Source organism: Cetorhinus maximus, chromosome 11 (genome assembly GCF_964194155.1).
Source record: "Cetorhinus maximus chromosome 11, sCetMax3.hap1.1, whole genome shotgun sequence".
Lineage (NCBI taxonomy): Eukaryota > Metazoa > Chordata > Chondrichthyes > Lamniformes > Cetorhinidae > Cetorhinus > Cetorhinus maximus.
In genome coordinates this window covers 122239703-122255454 of record NC_135889.1, presented here as the reverse complement: position 1 = coordinate 122255454, position 15752 = coordinate 122239703, and the positions used below count along the sequence as shown (strand labels likewise).

The 15752-nt window shown below is 47.3% G+C and overlaps 1 protein-coding gene across 3 annotated transcripts in view; it reads right to left on the bottom strand.

Moving 5' to 3' along the window:
• Window positions 1-15752, bottom strand: part of obsl1a (obscurin like cytoskeletal adaptor 1a) — a 99249-nt gene that overhangs the window by 58371 nt on the left and 25126 nt on the right. For 2 of the 3 annotated variants that reach the window (XM_078552676.1, XM_078552677.1), the window contains exons 6-12: window positions 14401-14667; window positions 11763-12038; window positions 6455-6727; window positions 4711-4983; window positions 3664-3933; window positions 2042-2308; window positions 99-368 (exon numbers count right to left, since the gene is read on the bottom strand). In XM_078552676.1, coding sequence (XP_078408802.1) covers window positions 99-368; window positions 2042-2308; window positions 3664-3933; window positions 4711-4983; window positions 6455-6727; window positions 11763-12038; window positions 14401-14667 — 1896 coding nt within the window. The remainder of the gene's footprint in view (window positions 1-98; window positions 369-2041; window positions 2309-3663; window positions 3934-4710; window positions 4984-6454; window positions 6728-11762; window positions 12039-14400; window positions 14668-15752) is intronic. The other variant, XM_078552678.1, reaches the window with a different exon arrangement.

Sequence of the window (15752 nt, the reverse complement as noted above, 5' to 3'; positions counted from 1 at the left end):
AGAATGACCTTTGGGGCGTGACTCTGCAGTGTGGCGTCTGCAGTGTGAGGTCAGGAGGTGAAAAATAAAGTTTGCATGCGGCCTGACCAGGGACTCACCGGAGACGGTCACTTCAAACTTGGCCGAGTCGTCGACTGCGTCACACACGTACGTCCCTCGGTCCTCCAGCGTAGCCGAGTGGACAGTCAGCCTCCTGCAATCTCTGTCCACCTCCATCATGGACCTCTTGCTCCTCTCCACCTCCACCCCATCCTTGTACCATGTCACCTCCACCTCGGGCCGCGAGAGCTCACACGAAAGGACAATCTCACCACCGGTCAGCACGGTCAACTCCGAAGGGGAACTGTTGATGATTTTCACCGGAGGTTCTGGATCCAACACAGTGAGAGAAGAAATGAGAGAGAGAGGAGAGGGTGGTAGAAAGAGAAAGAAGATTTGGGGAGAGAAAAAAGAGAGAAGGGGAGATGGGGAGAAAGAAAGAAACAGAGGGAGAGGTTGAGAAATGTGAGCGAGAAAGTTTTTTTTCATTATTCATTCATGGGATGTGGGTGTTGCTGGCTAGGCCAGCATTTATTGCCCATCCCTAATTGCCCTTCTTCAGAGGGCATTTTTAAGAGTCAACCACATTGCTGTGGGTCTGTAGGCTAGATCACGTAAGGATGGCAGATTTCCTTCCCTAAAGGACATTAGTGTATCAGATGGGTTTTTGCAACAATCGAGAATGGTTTCATGGTCATCATCAGACTTTTAATTCCAGATTTTTATTGAACTCAAATTCAACCATCTGCCGTGGCCAGGTCCTCAGAACATTACCCTGGGCCTTTGGAATACCAGTCCCCACCGCCTCCCAAAAAGTATATGGAGAGAGCAAAACAAAGAGGAAAAAAGGTGAGGGAAAGAGAGTGAGGGAAAAGAGAAAGATAAAGAGACAAAGATGAAGACAGAAAGGGAGAAGGAACCAAATAGAATGAGCAAGCAAGGGAGAGAGCATTAGAGGGAGGGAGAGAAATGGGAGAGGCCGACAAAGAGTGAGAAACAGAAACAGAGGAGGAAAAAAGAGATGGAGTGAGAACTTGAAACAGAGAGAAGGAACAATACAAATATCAAAGGATAGAGAGAAAAAGAAACACTGAAATGAGAGAGAGAGAAAATATGGAAACAGAGGGAGAGTGAATGATTAAGAATGAAAACAAGAGAGTTACAATTACTGTAGAGAAGATAAAGGAGGAATATAATTTTGTTGAAAACATTGAGCAGAAGAAATCCCTGTGACCCATTTCCGATGTCTCTACACAGAGTGTCCTGAACAATCCCTCCGCACAGCATTATCACTATAGTTTGTGTTACAGTAATAATGACCCTGTCACACTACTCCACGTAAATTAGTGACATGGTGTTAAACAGACAGGAACGTTCTTGTGTACAATGCATTATTCTGCTGTCCTGTTCCTTTAAGGTCACTGGCCCTATTACTGTCAACGTGAATGAAGATTCTAGAACATGGGGTCACATTTTCAGGATAAGGGGTCAGCCATTTAGCACTGGGATGAGGAGGAATTTCTTCACTTGGACAGTTGTGAATCTTGCGAATTCTCTGCCCCAGAGGGTTATGGATGGTCAGTCATTGAGTGTATTCAAAACTGAGATTGATAGATCTTTGGACACTAAGGGAATTAGGGGAATTGGGATCGATTGGGAAAGTTGGTTTAAGGTAGAGGATTAGCCATGATCATACTGAATGGCAGAGCAGGGTGATGGGCTGAATGGCCTACCCCTGCTCCTATTTATTAAGTTCTTATCGGGGGTTAATTAAAGGTTAATTGCCTGTTTCCCCACATGAGGAAATCCATCAGGAAATGACTGGTTTACTCATTTTCAAGACCGATTTTCTCCTGTAACAAGATGTAACACCTGGGAATGTGATAACTCATCCCTGAAATTGTGTGGTCTTTCTTTCTCCTGTTGTAGCTCTGAACGAGAGCAGTGGGATCCTAGAGGGAATGATGTCAATGAGTCAAGTGTGGCTTGACCGAGGACTCACCGGAGACGGTCACTTCAAACTTGGCCGAGTCGTCGACAGCATCACACACGTACGTCCCTTGGTCCTCCATCGTAACTGAGCAGACAGTCATCCTCCTGCGCTCTCTGTCCACCTCCATCATGGCCCTCTCATTCTTCACCTCCACCCCATCCTTGTACCATCTCACCTCCGCCTCGGACCGTGAGAGCTCACACGTGAGGACAATCTCACCACCGGTCAGCACGCTCAACACCGGAGAGGAACTGTTGACAATTTTCACTGGAGGCTCTGGATCCAACACAATGAGAGAAGGAGAGAGTGGGAGAGAGAAAGAGAAAGAAAGATGTGGAGTGAGAAAAAAGAGAGGGAGAGAGAGGGGAGAAAGAGAGAGACAGAAAGAGATAGAGACAAAGCGAGAGATTGAAAAATGTGAGCAAGAAAGAATATAGAGAGAGTGAAACAGAGAAGACAAAAAAAGAGAGAAAGTGAGAGAGAGCGAGGGTAAGGAAGAGAAAGATAAAGAGACAGAGATGAAGTCAGAAAGGGGGAAGGAACCAATGAAAGTGAAAGGAAGAGAACGAACGTTAGAGGGAGGGAGAGAAATGGGTGAGGCCGACGGAGAGAGAGAAACAGAAACAGAGGACGAAGAAAGAGATGGAGTGAGAACAGAACCGGAGAGAAGAAACAATATAAATACCAAAGGATAGAGAGAAACAGAAACAGGGAGTGAGAGAAAAGTCAGGAAAGAAAGGGAGGGCGAATGAGAGAGAGTAAAAGAGTGAGAGTTACAATTACAATGGAGAAGATAAAGGAGGAATGATAATTTTGTTGAAAATTGAGCAGAGGAAATCCCTGTGACTCATTTCCGATGTCTCTACACAGAGCGTCCTGAACAATCCCTCCGCACAGCGTTATCACTATAGTTTGTGTTACAGTAATAATGATCCTGTCACACTACTCCACGTAAATTAGTGACATGGTGTTAAACAGACAGGAACATTCTCGTGTACATGTGACACACGATGTATTAATTCTGCTGTCCTGTTCCTTTAAGGTCACTGGCCCTATTACTGTTAACGTGAATGAAGATTCTAGAGCATGGGGTCACAGTTTCAGGATAAGGAGTCAGCCATTTAGCACTGGGATGAGGAGGGATTTCTTCACTCGGACAGTTGTGAATCTTGCGAATTCTCTGCCCCAGAGGGTTATGGATGGTCAGTCATTGAGTGTATTCAAAACTGAGATTGGTAGATCTTTGGACACTAAGGGAATTAGGGGAATTGGGATCGGGTGGGAAAGTTGGTTTAAGGTAGAGGATTAGCCATGATCATACTGAATGGCAGAGCAGGATGATGGGCTGAATGGCCTACCCCTGCTCCTATTTATTCAGTTCTTATCGAGGGGTTAATTAAAGGTTAATTGCCTGTTTCCCCACATGAGGAAATCCATCAGGAAATGACTGGTTTTCTCATTTTCAAGACGTTTTTCTCCTGTAACAAGATGTAACGCCTGGGAATGTGATAACTCATCCCTGAAATTGTGTGGTCTTTCTCTCTCTCTCCTGTTGTAGCTCTGAACGTGAGCAGTGGGATCCCAGGGAGAATGATGTCAATGGGACAAGTACACCTTGACCGAGGACTCACCGGAGACGGTCACTTCAAACTTGGCCGAGTCGTCGACAGCATCACACACGTACGTCCCTTGGTCCTCCAGCGTAGCTGAGCAGACAGTCAGCCTCCTGCACTCTCTGTCCACCTCCATCATGGCCCTCTCACTCCTCTCCACCTCCACCCCATCCTTGTACCATCTCACCTCCGCCTCGGACCGTGAGAGCTCACACGAGAGGGCAATCTTACCACCGGTCAGCACGCTCAACGCCAGAGGGGAACTGTTGACGATTTTCACCGGAGGCTCTGGATCCAACACAGTGAGAGAAGGAAAGAGTGAGAGAGAGAATGAGAGGAGAGGGTGGTAGAAAGAGTGATGGAGAGAGTGAGAGGGAGAGGAAGAGAGTAAAGGAAGAGAGAAAAAGAGGCAAGAAAGAAGGAGAAAGAGAGGGAGGGAGAGAAATTGAGAGAGTGAAGGAGAGAGAGAGGGCGAGGTATAGAGTGGAGGAAGAGAGAAAAAGAGAGATGAGAAAGAAGGAGAAAGAGAGGGCAGGGGAGAAATTGAGAGAGTGACGGAGAAAGAGAGGGTGAGGTGAAGAGTAGAGGAAGAAAGTAAAAGAGAGGAGAGAAAGAAAAAGAATGAGAGGAACAGAAGGAGAAGTAGAAAAAGAGGAAGAGAGAAAGATTATGAAATGGGGGAGAGTAAAAGAGAGTCAGGGTCATTATGGCACACAAAGAGGCCATTCAGCCCATCGAGTCCATGTCAGAGGGAGGGAGGGAGGAAAGGCACAAGGAGAGAGATAAAGAGTGGGAGAAAGGGAGGGAGACATTGAGAAATAGAAAGGAATAGAGAAAAAAAATTATACACAATAACTGGAAGATTTAAAACAAAGATCAGATTCTACCTAAAACTCCCGCTGGCAGTGCCTGACCAAGCATTGGGAGATGAAAGGTTTTCTCTCTTTCCCTCCTCCCTCCTCTGCCCCCACCATCATACACCTTTGAAAAACTATCCCTCAGGGTGTGACGTTGTGTCGTGTTTCTGGCTGGGAGCCTCCAGCTGCCCCTCTTCAGCGCTCTCACCTGACACAATGACGTTGAAGGACACAGAGCTGTCCACTGCCTTGCAGATGTACTTTCCACTGTCACTCCCGGAGGCTCCGGGGATCACCAGCCTCCTGAGGCCCCCCTCAGCCTCCAGTTTAACGCCCTGGCTCTCCTCCAGTTCTTGACCATCCTTGTACCATTTCACCACAGTGTCCGCTCGGGAAGTCTCACAGCTCAGCACAACTGGCTCACAGCTCAGGTACTCACCCTGAAGACCATCCTCAATGACTCTTAATGTCGTCGGGGGTTCTAGGGATAAAAGGGAGAAAGGAGTTAGGAGCAGGACGAGGCCATTCAGCCCCTCGTGTGTTACAAAGCAACAGGAGGCCATTCAGCCCCTGGATCCTGTTACATAGGAACAGGAGGAGGCCATTCAGCCCCTGGATCCTGTTACATAGGAACAGGAGGAGGCCATTCAGCCCCTTGATCCTGTTACATAGGAACAGGAGGAGGCCATTCAGCCCCGAAGCCTGTTGTGCCATTTGATTAGATTTCCATTTGGCTGTCTTGGTTCTGAAGCCCTTAATGCCCTTGCCCCTTCTCTCAAGAGGATTTCCATAGCGCCTTTCTTCACCTCAGGACATCCAAACACTTTACAACCAATGCCTTGCTTTTTGAAGTGTAGTCACTTTGGTAATGTAGGAAACAGAGCAACCAACTTTTGCACAGGAAGATCCCACAAACAGCAATGTGATAAGGGTCAGGTTATCTGTTTTTGGTGGTGCTGGTTGAGGGTTAAAGCTTGGCGCCAGGACACTGGGGAGAACTTCCCTGCTCCTCTTTGAAGCAATGCTCAAACGTACGTCCACCTGAGACGGCAGGTAGGGCCTCGGGTTAATGTGTCATCCAAACCATGGCACCTCTGACAGTGCAGCACTCCCTCAGTGCTGCGCTGGGAGTGTCAGCCTGGATATGGTGCTGAAATCTCTGGAGTGGATCCGGAACTCATGACCTTCAGAGCTGACAACACTTTCTCGGAATCAAGGCTTAAATAGTTTAGTTGAGTCATGTTTACTGTGTGACAGACCCTTGCCATTCTGGGAAGAATTGGGATGGATTCCATACTGACCTCAGAAAGGTCTAGAAAGGTTTGCACTTTACCAAAAAGGAAAAATGAAAGAATTGCACTTCACAACCACCAGATGTCTCAAAGCTCTTTACAGCCAACAAAGTACATTTTTTTTGAAGAGCAGTCAATGTTGTAACGTAGAAAATGCAGCAGCCATTTTGCGCACAGCAAGATCCCACAAATAACAACGTGATAATGAGCAGATAATCTGTTTTTGTGATGTTGATTGAGGGATAAATATTGGCCAGGACACGGGGGAGAACTCCCCTGTTCCTCATCGATATAGTTGCCACTGGATCTTTTACACCCACCCGAGCAGGCAGGTGGGGCATTGGGTTTAACTTCGCATCAGAAGCAGCGCCTCTGACAGTGCAGCACTCCCTCAGCACTGCACTGGAGTGTCAGCTTGATGTTTATACTCAAGCACTGGAGTGGGACTTGGGCCCACAACATCGTGATTCAGAGGCAAGGGTGATACTAACTGTGTCACAGCTGATACACTGCATCTAATCTCATTCTCAAATTACCCCAAAACACTTCACAACCAACCCCTGAGTTTCTTTGGACCAACGCCAGTTTTTGCAGAGCGGAGTTGGGGGGGCCGGGGGTGGGAGGAGAGGACAGTTCCTGATATTTAATGTGGTGTCTAACCTTTCACTGTGATGTCATAAAAAATGGAATCGTCTCCAGCATCGCAGACGTATTCTCCGGAATCTTCCGTTCCGGCCTTCTGAATAATCAGGCTCCTGTGGACTCCGTGTGACTCCATTGTGATATTCCCACTTTCCTCAACCTCCAATCCGTCCTTGTACCATTTCACCTCGGCGTTGGAGCGGGAGAGCTCGCAGGTCAGGGCAATACGCTCAGCAGTGAGATATTCCATCTTCGTATCGTCCGCACTGTTCACTATTCTCACTGGAGATTCTGAAAAAGGCAGAGTTATGACGTAAACACTGTGGTGAAGCCAAACTGAGGCATAGCGCAATGTGCAGTTGATGCTGTCACTCCCTCAGTTCATGCTGTTATTCCCTCTCACTCCCTCAGTTAATGCTGTCACTCCCCTCTCACTCCCTCAGTTAAGGTTGCCTCTCCCCCTCACTTTCTCAGTTAATGCTATCTCTCCCTCTTACTCCCCCGGTTAATGCTGTCACTCCCCTTCTCATTCCCTCAGTTAATTCTGTTACTCCCTCTCAATCCATCTGTTAATGCTATCACTCCCTCAGTTAATGCTCCCTTTCTCACTCCCTCAGTTAGTTCCGTTACTTCCCCTCACTCCCTCAGTTAATCTGTCTCTCCCTTTCACTACCTCAATTAATGCTGTCTCTCCCCCTCACTCCTTCAGTTACTGACATTACTCCCCCTCTCACTGGAGGGGGGTGCAGAGATAGGTGTAGTGTTCAATTGTTCAATTGTTCTGTTTTTGATTATGTGAGTCTGTTTACTATTGAGGCTTAATGTATTTGATTGATTAAGCCTGGGTGTGGACTCAGAGAAAAGTGAACAAACTGTTGAAGTTGCTGGAGCCAAAAGAGCTGTGAGTATGGAGCAAATATTTTAAAGCACTATGAATCAATTCTTGTTACATGCATATAAGCTAGTGTGTCATCTTGGTTTAGCTCCGAGGTATATAAAATACAAAAATAGGGAGGGGAAAAGCTGTGGAGGTGATTTCAAAGTAAGGATGAGAATTTGAAGATCAAGTTGTTGCCAAACCGAGTGTGTCGGTCAGTTAGCACAGCAGGTAAATGGGACCTGGTGCAGGTTAGGGTACAGGCAGCAGTGTGTAAGTTCACACATGAAGTTTGGCAAATTGGGTGAGATACCAGGAGGGCACTGGTACGTGTGGACTCAAGACCTTCACAGGTCAACATCCTCAGAGGAAGGGAGGAAACCAGGGAACTGAGATATGGAACAGCCCAGGCACGATCTTCAGCCTTAGAAACCTCGAAGCTAACAACGCAGAACAAGGCCATTCAACTAATCATGTCTGTGCTGGCCCTTTTTGAGAGAGCTATCCAATTAGTCCCACTCCCCCTGCTCTTTCCCCACAGCCCTGCAAATTTAACCCCATCAAGCAATTTCCTTTTGAAAGTTCCTGTTGAATCTGCTTCCACCGCCCTTTCAGGCAGCGCCTTCCAGATCACAACAACTCACTGCGTAAAAAAATAAATCATCTTCATTGCCGCTGGTTCCTTTCCCGATTATCTGAAACCTGTGTCCCCGTGATTTCTCACCCTCCTGCCAGATTCTCTTTATTTACTTTATCAAAACCCCTCATGATTTTGAAAACCTTTATTAAATCTCCTCTTAACCTTTTCTGCTCCAAGGAAAACAACCCCAGCTTCTCCAGTCTCTCCACATTAACTGGAATCCCTCGTCCCTGGTCCCTTTCTAGTAAATCACCTCCGCACCCTCTCCAAGGCCTTGTCCTACGACAGGAGATTATGGGCAAAACTAAATTCTTCAATACTTGTGACCCATTCAGAAGGATTCAGAGACAGCTGGTATGTTAGAAATGCCAGAGGCTACAACATCAACTAGAGGGGACAAATAAGTTAGAGAAACCATAAATTCTTGTGTGAAGTGTTATAAATGACATTACAAGTGCAGTGAACAGCTGCCAACAGAGATAGCTGCTGTGTAAAGCCAGACTCTGATTAAGTTGCTATTCAGGGCCCATTACTGCACTGTATATCGGGTTACATAGGAACGTAAGCATTTTTACAACCAGCTTGCGCCATTTGACCTCAATCAACCCCAATGCCGTTGCCTCTTCCCTCGGTCCCTCGACCCCTTCACGTCTTTTGGAACAAGGCACTGTCGCCTGGTTTGATCACACGGCCCTCTGGTCTATCCCAGGTAACATATTAGACAATCCTTGAGTTGAAAGGTCATGGGTTCGAGTCCCACTACAGCACGAGGTTCAAACTTTTTTCCGGGGGCACCAGTACAGAGGGAGCGCGGCACAGTCGGAGGTGCCGTCTTTCAGATGAGATGTTCACGCTCACAGGTGGATGTAGAACATCCCACAGACACTATTTTGAAGAAGGGCAGGGGAGTTGTCCCCAGTGCCCTGAACCATTATTCACCCTTCAACTCACATCACGAAAAGCAGACAACCTGGTCATTATCCCGTTGCTGCTTGTGGGAGCTTGCTGTGCGCAAATTGGCTGTCAAGTACTTTGTGGTGCCCCGAGGTTGTGAAAGGTGCTATATAGATGTAAGTTCTCTCTTTGGCTTTTTGCGTGTACAAAACTCTTCCCTCTTGCTTCTCGGCTGGGAATATTTTCGGGGATATTCCAGGAACACGGTCAGGAACATGGAATCTGTCTAGTTTCATTGTCTCCGAGGAAGTTCATCTGATCTTTCGCTTTGGTTGTCAGAGTTTACTAACTGTAAACTAGAACAGACTAGAAATCGCTCATTTCCAGGTGATTCATATGCAGGCGCGTGCCAGCTTTTCCCACAGGATCCCATCGGCAGCGAGGAGGTGAATGAGGTTGGTTCCGGTTGGTTGCTTGCAGCAGGAATGTTGGACAAGCTCTGGGAGAAGTCGTCGTTTCCTTCAACCTGTGACAGGGGGGTCGCCAACACCATCCGGAGCCATTGGATGGCCTCAGCTCTAACACCTCCATCTACAAAACATCACCTCCAATAGAATCATAGCAGGTTTACAGCACAGGAGGAGGCCATTTGGCCCATCGTGTCTGCCCTGTCCAGGAAAGGAGTCACTCAGCCTCATCCCACTTTCTAGCATTTAGTCCGTGGCCCTGCAGGTTACAGCACTTGAGGTGCATATCCAGACACCTTTTAAATGAGTTGGGGGTTTCTGCCTCTACTACCCTTTCAGGCAGTGAGTTCCAGACCCCCACAACCCTCTGAGTGAAAACATTTTCCACATCTCCCCTCTAATCTTTCTACCGATCACTTTAAATCTATGCCCCCTAGTCACTGACCTCTCTGCTATGGTATATAGGCCCTTCCTATCCACTCTATCCAGGCCCCTCACAATTTTGTTCATTTCAATCAAGTCTCCCCTCAGCCTCCTCTGTTCCAGGGAGAACAACCCCAGCCTATCCAGTCTTTCCTCATAACAGCAAATTTCCAGCCCTATGGAGAGGCAGTGGTGTAGTGGTATTGTCCCTAGCAGACAGTGGAATTTGAATCCAATAAAAACCTGGGTTTAAAAGTCGGCTGATGACCACAAAACCATTGTCGATTGTCATAAAAATCCATCTGGTTCACTAATGTCCTACAGGGAAGGAAATCTGCCGTCTTTACCCTTTCTGGCCTACATGTGACTCCAGACCCACAGCAATGTGGTTGACTTTTAATTGCCCTCTGAGCAAGGGTGATGGGCAATAAATGCTGGCTGATCTGGTGATGTCCACATCCCATGAACAAATGTATTTAAAAAAGCAACTTTGTAAATCTCCTCTGTACCTTCCCTAATGCAATCACATCCTTTCTGTGATGAGGTGACCAGAACTGCACACAGTACTCAAGTTGTGATCTAACTAATGTTTTATATAGTTCCAATATAATCTCTCTGAATGAATCAGCACTCCCTCAGTACGAGATCGAAGGATCAACTGAAGATTATGTGCTTAACTGCCTTCAGTGGGCCTCAGACCGTCAGCCTCCTGACTCAGAGGTGAGAGGGCTGTTGTCCGGAGCAACCTAATATTCAGCTCTAATATTTCAGCACACAACAGTAACAGTAACATTTGCACTACACAAGTGCCAGGCAATGACCACCTCCAACAAGGGAAAATCTAACCATCACCCCTTGATATTCAATCACATTCACCATCGCTGAATCTCCCACTATCAACATCCTGGGGGTTACCATTGACCAGAAACTGAACTGGACGAGCCATATAAATACTGTGGCTACAAGAGCAGGTCAGAGGCTAGGAATCCTGTGACGAGTAACTCACCTCCTGACTTCCAAAAGCCTGTCCACCATCTACAAGGCACAAGTCAGGAGTGTGGTGGAATACTCCCCACTTGCCTGGATGAGTGCAGCTCCAACAACACTCACGAAGCTTGACACCATCCAGGACAAAGCAGCCCACTTGATTGGCACCGCATCCACAAACACTCACTCCCTCCACCACTGACGCACAGTAGCAGCAGTGTGTACCATCTACAAGATGCACTGCAGGAATTCACCAAGGCTCCTTAAGCAGCACCTTCCAAACCCATGACCACTACCATCTAGAAGGACGAGGGCAGCAGATACATGGGAACACCACCACCTGGAAGTTCCCCTCCAAGTCACTCACCATCCTGACTTGGAAATATATCGCCGTTCCTTCACTGTCGCTGGGTCAAAATCCTGGAACTCCCTCCCTAACAGCACTGTGGGTGTACCTACACCACATGGACTGCAGTGGTTCAAGAAGGCAGCTCACCACCACCTTCTCAAGGGCAACTAGGGATGGGCAATAAATGCTGGCCCAGCCAGCAACACTCAAAATGAATGAATGTATTAAAAAACAAAACAACTTGTAATTATACAACGTCTTTAGTGTAGTTGGGGGAGCGTATTCCAACAAAATTTCTCAGCCTGTCACAAAATGAGATATCAGGACGAAACTTTTGGTCAAACAGGTCGGTTTTAAGGAGAATCTTAAAGGGTGAGACAGAGGTGAAGAGGTTTAGGGAGGGAATTCCTGAGCTTGGGGCCCAGGCAGCTGAAGGCACGGCCGCCAATGGTGGAGCGATTAAAATCGGGGATGCACAAGAATTCAGAATTAGAGGAGGGTAGAGATCTCGGAGGGTTGTGGGGCTGGAGTCAGGACGGGGTTGGGGGGTGGTCACAGGGATACAGGGGGAAACATTCTCTCTTTATTTCCTCTCTCAAAACCCTTCATGATTTTGAACGCCTCTATTAAATCTCCCCTTAACCTTCAACAGCCTTACAAACAATCACCAGTTTGGCTATAGGACTTACCTGAAACCTTAACACTGAACACGATGACATCATCGGCTGCATCGCAGGCATACTGACCGGAATCTGAAGGCTGGGCAGACTGGACGATGAGCTTCCGAACCTGGCCCAGTGATTGGATAGTGAGACGGTCACTCGGGATGAGTTCTTCGCCATCTTTACACCAGCGAACCTGGACATTCGACCTTGACAACTCACAACAAAGGACAATCGACTCTGAGGCGGTGACCTGCTGGACTCGATCCATTCCGGGGCTCATTGTGATTCTCACTGGGACAGCTAAACAACAACAACTTACATTTATACAGCACCTTTAACATAAGAAAACATCCCAAAGCGCTCCAGAGGAACAAAGCAAAATTAAGACACTGAACCAAATAAGGAGGTTAGACAGCCAGAAACCTGGCCACAAACCCTCACCCATACCTTAAGGACCATCTTAGCAGAGGAAAGAAAGGGATGGAGATGTTTATAGAAGGAGTTCCAGCGCTTAGGGCCCAGGTAGCTGAAGCTCAGCTGCCAACAGTGAAGTGAGTAAAATGGGAGATGCTCAAGGATCCAGAATTAGTAGAGCAGAGATCCGGAGGAATTCCGATGTCACTGATCCCCATCCTGTTTCAGCCTCATGTTCGCACCATCACTATTTCCACCACTGTAACTTCACCTTCGTTACCTCCAGACGCTGGAGGAGATTACAGAGACGGGGGTGGGGGGTCAGGGATTTGAAAATATGGATGAGAATTTTAAAATTGAAGGGTTAGTGAGCGGGAGGTGGGGACAGTGTAGGTCAGTGAGCACAGGGGTGATAGAGGAAAGGGACTTGGTGCGAGTTAGGACACAGGCAGCAGAATTTTGCACCCATCGCACACGTTGCTAATGCAACTGATCAAAGAGAAAGGTAAAGCTGTAACTAATGAACCCAATAATTCAAGTTAATCTTAATTAAGGTTAGAGGGCAGCCAAGTTCAAAGGTGAAGCAGCAGCATTTAGCTTCTTTTTTTATTCATTCACAGGATGTGGGCTTCGCTGGTTGGGCCAGCATTTGTTGCCCATCCCTAGTTGCCTTTGAGAAGGTGGTGGTGAGCTGCCTTCTTGAACCGCTGCAGTCCATGTGGTGTGGGTACACCCACAGTGCTGTTAGGGAGGGAGTTCCAGGATTTTGACCCAGCGACAGTGAAGGAACGGCCGATATATTCCCAAGTCAGGATGGTGAGTGGGGTCACTGCAGCTAAAGGCTGACTCGGGTTGTTGTATCAGTGTTGGGTGCTAATCCACTGTATTTATGTTTGAGAATATTTTCAAAATGTGTTTTGAATTCTTCTGACGAAGGATTGGAAGTGAAACAGATAAAAGAAATACTCAAGGATCAATCCGCAGATTTTGAATCTCTAGCTGATTCCTTTCTTTAAATTATTCTTTCATGGGATGTGAGCGTCGCTGGCTGGGCCAGCATTTTATTGCCCATCCCTAATTGCCCTTGAGAGGGTGGTGGTGAGCTGCCTTCTTGAGCCGCTGCAGTCCATGTGGTGTAAGTACATCCACAGTGCTGTTAGGGAGGGAGTTCCAGGATTTTGACCCAGCGACAGTGAAGGAGCGGCTGATATATTTCCAAGTCAGGATAGGGCTGTTCAGCCCCAGAGGGGCCTCTGTGACCAACTCATTTGTGCTAGTTACGAGTATTGAGTGATATGGAGAAAAGGTTGATGTGCAGATCAACTATGATTGAACTGAATTGTGTCCTTACAGTAACAACTTGCATTTGTACAGCGCCTTACCTGTGGTGAAACCATGCCAAAGCTGTTTTGACAGGAACCCTAAATATAGGGTTCCATGTATTGCTAAGGTCTAGAGTCACACATAGGCCAAACCAGGTAAGGACAGCAGATTTCCTTCCCTAATGGGGCATTAGTGAACCAGATGGGTTTTTACAACAATCAGTGATAGTTTCATGATCACTATTACTGAGACTAGCTTTATATTCTACATTTATTAATTGAATTTAAATTCCACTAGTGCCATGGTAGGATTTGAATCTATGTCCTAAGATCATTAGCCTGGGTCTCCAGATTACTAGTTCTATGATATTACCACTGTGCTGCCATCTCGGGTGACTAAACTCACCATTTTAAGGAGGGTCTTATGGAGGAGAGAGAAGTAGAGTGACAGAGGGATTTAGGGAGGGAATTCCAGTGGTGGAGTGAAGGAAATTGGAGTTGAGCAAGAGGCCAGAGTTGGAGGAGTGCAGAGAGTTTGTGGGGTTGTGGGGCTGGAGCAGATTACAGAGATAAGGAGGGGCAAGGATATAGAGGGATTTGAAAACTATAAAATAGAAAACTCCTGCTCCTGCATAATAGTCTCAAGGGGCTGAATGGCCTCCTCTTGTTCCTGTGTAACAGACTCAAGGGGCTGAATGGCCTCCTCCTGTTCCTGTGTAACAGACTGAAGGGGCTGAATGGCCTCCTCCTGTTGCCTGTGTAACAGGCTCAATGGACTGAATGGCCTCCTCCTGTTCCTGTGTAACAGACTAGAGGGGCTGAATGGCCTCCTCCTGTTCCTGTGTAACAGGCTCAATGGGCTGAATGGCCTCCTGTTGCCTGGCACACCAACTGGTCATAGTTCTTAAGGGAAACGCTGTTCTTACCTTTGACAAACAAAATGGCGGAGTCTCGCACCCCATGGGCAACAAATGTTATCTCTGACTCGTTCTCTTCCACTTTGACCCCTCTGATCAGCAGTGAGTGACGTGACCTCGAATGTTCAATCTTGAACCTTTCATCATCATGGAGCTGCCGTCCTCTCATGTGCCAGGTTCCTAGGACTGAGGTGGACAGCTCGATGGTAAACTCCGCATCGGTGTCCTGGCTCACTATCAAATCACTCAGATGGGTGTGAATCCTCGCAGATGGGACTGGGGAGAGAGAGGAACAGTTATAGTCAGCTCTGTGACAGTCTCCCCAATCACATATTGCACAGCCCATACATTTCTCAGTTTCAGATCTTCTATACGTGTAGCACACAAAGGATGAGAGGGAACCACAGAATCACAGAATCACACAGGGCAGAAGAGGCCCATCGGCCCATCGAGTCTGCACCGACACGTGAGAAACACCTGACCTACCTACCTAATCCCATTTACCAGCACTTGGCCCATAGCCTTGAATGTTATGATGTGCCAAGTGCTCATCCAGGTACTTTTTAAAGGATGTGAGGCAACCCGCCTCCACCATCCTCCCAGGCAGCGCATTCCAAACCATCACCACCCTCTGGGTAAAAAAGTTTTTCCTCACATCCCCCTAAACCTCCTGCCCCTCACCTTGAACTTATGCCCCCTTGTGACTGACCCTTCAACTAAGGGGAACAGCTGCTCCCTATCCACCCTGTCCATGCCGCTCATAATCTTGTACACCTCGATCAGGTCACCCCTCAATCTTCTCTGCTCCAATGAAAACAACCCAAGACTATCCAGTCTCTCTTCATAACTTAAATGTTTCATCCCAGGCAACATCCTGGTGAATCTCCTCTGCACCCCCTCCAGTGCAATCACATCCTTCCTATAATGTGGCGACCATAAGTGCACACAGTACTCCAGCTGTGGCCTCACCAAGGTTCTATACATCTCCAACATGATCTCCCTACTTTTGTAATCTATGCCTCGGTTGATAAAGGCAAGTGTCACATATGCCTTTTTCACCACCCCACTAACGTGCATCTCTGCCTTCAGGGATCTATCGACACACACGCCAAGGTCCCTTTGTTCCTCAGAACTTCCTAGTGTCATGCCGTTCATTGAATACTTCCTTGTCAAATTACTCCTTCCAAAGTGTATCACCTCACACTTTTCAGGGTTAAATTCCATCTGCCACTTATCTGCCCATTTGACCATCCCATCTATATCTTCCTGTAGCTCAAGACACTCAACCTCACTGTTAACCACCCGGCCAATCTTTGTGTCATCCGCAAACTTACAAATCCTACCCCCCACAGAGTCATCTA